This window comes from Notothenia coriiceps, unplaced genomic scaffold, assembly GCF_000735185.1.
Source record: "Notothenia coriiceps isolate Sejong01 unplaced genomic scaffold, NC01 NC01_scaffold00019353, whole genome shotgun sequence".
Classification (NCBI taxonomy): Eukaryota; Metazoa; Chordata; class Actinopteri; order Perciformes; family Nototheniidae; genus Notothenia; species Notothenia coriiceps.
This window is the reverse complement of record NW_011352054.1, coordinates 891,052-895,571: the sequence shown is the minus strand read 5'-3', so window position 1 is coordinate 895,571 and position 4,520 is coordinate 891,052. Positions and strand designations below refer to the sequence as shown.

General features: G+C 40.0%; 1 protein-coding gene across 1 annotated transcript in view; it reads left to right on the top strand.

Moving 5' to 3' along the window:
• LOC104951966 (fer-1-like protein 6) overlaps positions 1-1,922 on the top strand; it is a gene marked incomplete at its 5' end in the record, with an annotated part of 10,206 nt that extends 8,284 nt beyond the window's left edge. Inside the window, 2 exons of the mRNA XM_010778713.1 lie at positions 425-525; positions 1,283-1,922. Of these exons, the coding sequence (XP_010777015.1) occupies positions 425-525; positions 1,283-1,463 (282 nt within the window). The remainder of the gene's footprint in view (positions 1-424; positions 526-1,282) is intronic.
• Between the last annotated feature and the right edge of the window lie 2,598 nt (positions 1,923-4,520).

The following is a 4,520-nucleotide window of genomic DNA, read 5'->3' as shown; positions in this document are numbered from 1 at the left end:
CACACACACACACACACACACACACACACACAGACACACACACTCACACACACACTGCACAAAACAATGCTGTGTCTCAATGTGCGTAATTGTGCACTTACTTTTGCTGTTTCAAGTACTTAAATGCGTTCCAATGTGAAGTATGAGTACCATGATGTTGTAGTGATAACCGTCAAAATGTTATCATACTCAAAAAATGTCATAGTATATTTTGTGGAAGATATCACGGAAAAATACTGTAGTGTGTCAAAACATTTGAAATGAGTTATAGAATAGTTTGTCAAAAATATCACGTCGTACTACAGTGACAACGCTAGATGTACACACTAGATGTACACACTGCCCAAAAGTTCCCAGACTAAAACTTTGACTCACAGTTGTGAAAACGTTGAATTAATGGAGTTATGTGCTCTTAATCCATCAGGGAAAAGTGGAGGTGGAGTTCCATCTTGTGACAGGGGAGGAGGCTGAAAAGAATCCAGTTGGCAAAGCACGCAAGGAGCCGGAGCCGCTTCCAAAACCAAAGTAAGAGTCTGGCTGTATTCTCTCTAAAGAAAAATCTAATCTGGTTTGTTTGTGTGTTCTTTCTCTGAAGGTTTGTGTTGCTTTAACAGTGTGGATTTCAGAGGACACACAGAGTAAATGTGTTAAAAGGAGGTTCGAAACAATAACTTAAAGGTCACCTGCTGTTATGCAAAATCCACTTTTTCACGTCTCTTCTACATCAACCTGTGTCCCCTCTGTGTAAAAAGATTCTGAAAGTATCAGGAAAAAAGATTAGATTATAAAAACCTGTCTGAAAATGAGATGATCAGATTTTGGCCACTTTACGATGTCATGGCGATTTTTTTGGCTTGTGTAACCATTAGCCAATCACCAACAAGGTAATTGTATCAGAAATAACCACACAGTTGTATATATACACTCATGTAGTACACACTACACAGGTACACTTGATCCGAAAAAAAGTCAGTGTGTCAAACATTTTTGAAAAGAAAGTCATACTATATACTATGTTGACATTAAACTTGACTTTTTTACATACAACACTTACTTTTTATGACATATCGACATCTTCACAATGAGAATTATCCATTTCTTTACACATTTTATTCGAAGTACGTTTTTAAAAATCAATTATTCTTGTGGATGCTTTTTGTATTCTTTTTCATTCAAGAATATAAAAACTGTCCGACATTTAATAAAGCTGTTCAAACTAAATACTTTAAAGTGTAGTAATAATTAAAACTCAAATTCTCCCTCCTCCTCTCCCTGCCCCCAGTCGTCCTGACACCTCCTTCTCGTGGTTCGTGAATCCTTTCAAGTGTTTCTTCCACTTGGTGTGGCGGAGCTACAAGAAGTACATCATCATCGCCTTGGTGCTGCTCATCGTCATGCTGTTCCTCGCCCTGCTGTTCTACACACTGCCATCAGCCATTTCTCAGAAGATAGTCAATGGATAACACACGCTAACATTTTATTTTAAAAGAATGGATGACTTTTAGACGATGCAACTCCGCCTTCCTCTCATGACAGCTTCTACAAAGTCTTATATACCAAGTTTTAAAAGGGACAAACCTGGTTAAGTGCCCATCTTTAAAAACATATATAACAAAAATAAGGATATACATGGTCAGTCCCTTTTGTTTTGGATTTGCCTTGACTTCAGAAGGAACGATTAGTCTTTGTGCTAAGGCTGTGTAGATATATTTTAAGATTTCACAGACGAACTAGATATCTTTAAATGGAAATTGTAAAACAAAAACATGGAATATTGAGTTTTTGAAGTCTCAACACATTGCTAACACGACGTATGTTAGGGTTAATAATGGCCTTCATCGTCTTCCTAGGGTTTAATGGTTATCAACTCAATTTCAATCAGGAGAGACGGTTTTGATGTAAGAATACATATTTATTGTCAGGAATACACAAATAAATGTAATGGAGTTTTGGCGATTAGGCCCCGTTGTGCAGGAGTATCATTCGGGAGGGGAGAACCGATCCGATGAAACCCCCCGGGGTCTAGACTCTGGTGGTGGTGAATGGATAGTTGGGTTCTGTCTGAAGGGGAGGGGCTTATTGACCCTGGATTCAGAGGGACAGGAGGTGAAAAGGAGTGGAGGAGGGTTGCGTCGAGTCACCTGAAATGACAGCTGACAGGGGGAGAGCACATTTAAAAGGTTTAGCAGAGCGCTATGATAGGCTTGTGAGAATAGAGCGAAGTGATTGGTTAAGCTGGGGAGTGACGCCCCCGATCACTTATTGAGAGGAGAGAGAGTAGTAACATGGGAGGAAAGACGGTCTTCCTGGTTGAACTTGTGCTGAGCTTCATAGGCACATTTCCAAAAATAATTAGATTCATCTTTTTAAAAAGTTTCACGAATAAAAAAATAAAATAACTTTTCAAATATATTAAATACAGTTTTCTTTTATATTTTAAATAATGAATCAAAGCTTAATTTTTATAGTTTTATCACCTTTTCTAGTATTTAAATAAATTATCATTTGAACTGTAAAAACTAAAATGCAGAGCTCTCTTGAACCTCTTTGCATTGAGATCTTATGAGATAGATACATGATAAAAGGCTAATCTAATCTCAGTAGATCTGAGCTTCAACTCGTTAAATGGTAGAAGAAGAAGAAGAAGAAGAAGAAGAAGAAGAAGAAGAAGAAGAAGAAGAAGAAGAAGAAGAAGAAGAAGAAGAAGAAGAAGGAAGATCCCAGTCAGGCTAAACATTTATTTTCTTCCCAGAATTCAAAGACAGCACCAAGTCTAAAAGCAACAACTCATCTTTGCTTTAGAGGCCATTGTTTTCCTGTTGTTGTTGTTGTTTGGAGACAAACAGACCAGATACACATGTGCTTTGACTTTAATGCTAACATGCTAATAATAACAATAATAATAATGCATTTTATTCATAAAGCACTATTCTAGAAACCCAAAGACACTTTCCACAGTAAAAAAGAAATCATAAAAACATGAAAACACACTTTAACACATTCATTACAGATTAAAAGCAGTTCTGAAGAGGTGTGTTTTGATTTTAGATTTTGAACATGTAACTCTGCCTTTCGATGTTTTGGGAGAAAAGGTCTGCGTCCATTCATCGTCTGGATAGGAAGTCAAATAATCGATTTTAAGTCGGTGAGATATTTCAGAAAAGCCGACATCGCCGTCCCTCGAGCGACGTCGCTAGCGAGGCTGAAGAGAAAGAGGAGGATGAATTATTGATGAAGAGATCTGTCTGCAATAAACGTGACAGACACATCCCGTCCATCGCTCCACAGCGAGATAACACACACCAACACACCTGGGAACACACACTGTAACCGCCTCACAGCCTGGAGAGTGAGCAGGCTGCTTCTGCACACACACACACGTACCGACAGAGAGAGCAAACATCTTCATTTATATTCAGAGGAAGGCGTCGGCTTGATGGGATGCATTGTGTTTCTCTGTGTGAAGTATATGAGGTGTAATGTGAGGCTGCAGGCACATTGAAGACGGATTGCATCAAATACGAGCAGTTCCATAACACATGGAAGAAATGGAGACATTACTGCAGAATATGTTGATGACTGCAGGAAGCTCTTTCTCTGCAGAGGATATTGTTTAAAGATTTATTTGCAACTTTGAAGACGTGTTTGTGGCACAAAATAGGATGTTGCATGAAGTGTCACAGGGATGTTATCAGGACCCAAACACAGAGCAAGGAGAAGAGATAAAAGTAAATCAAAAAGCGAGTTTTATTTAACAAAAGCTGTTCCAACAGGTTCTTGTGGGTTATCTGTCGCCACTTTTTTAGTTTTTGGCAGACTCTCTAAACAACCCATCGCCGCAAAATAGGATTAATGTTGGGTTGTGGTGGAGCAAGCTGCCCGGTAGAGTCGACCCAATTATTAAAAAGTGGCGACAGATAACCCACAAGTACCAAAACTTGAAAACGATGCAAGCAGGCCCGATCAACAAAACGGTAACTAGCAAACAAAAGCAAAACAAACCAGGAAGACTCGGAGGACACTGGAGGACAGAACAGGGACATTAAGGACACCGAGAACTAAACCATGGGGAGCAAAGACCACGAACTGAAACACAACGGGAAGCAAGACTGAAAACACAAGAATCATCACAAATCAAGACAAAGGACTGAAACACAATCAGAGGGTGGTTCTCAATGTCGAGGACGCTTCCTTGGTAGCACATGTCTTCCGAGTCACTTGCTTAAGAAGCGAGGCAAGAATCCTTCCTAGCCTCTGAAAACGAAGAATGGTGGAACAGGCTAACAGGTGTGCGTCATATGCCCCGCCTTAAATGGAACGCGATTTCCGCCAAAGATTTGGAAATTGGTCCGTGCGCAAAGCATTGTGGGGATTTTAAGACCGCGGAGTCTACACATGTGCAGCCCTCAAAATGTCCCGCTACGAAGGACGCCGGCCTCGGTAGAATTCCAAGTATGCTGGACATTGGAACAGTCCTTCGGCGGCACTCGATGACGTAGTATGCTTGAAATAGTGGCTCT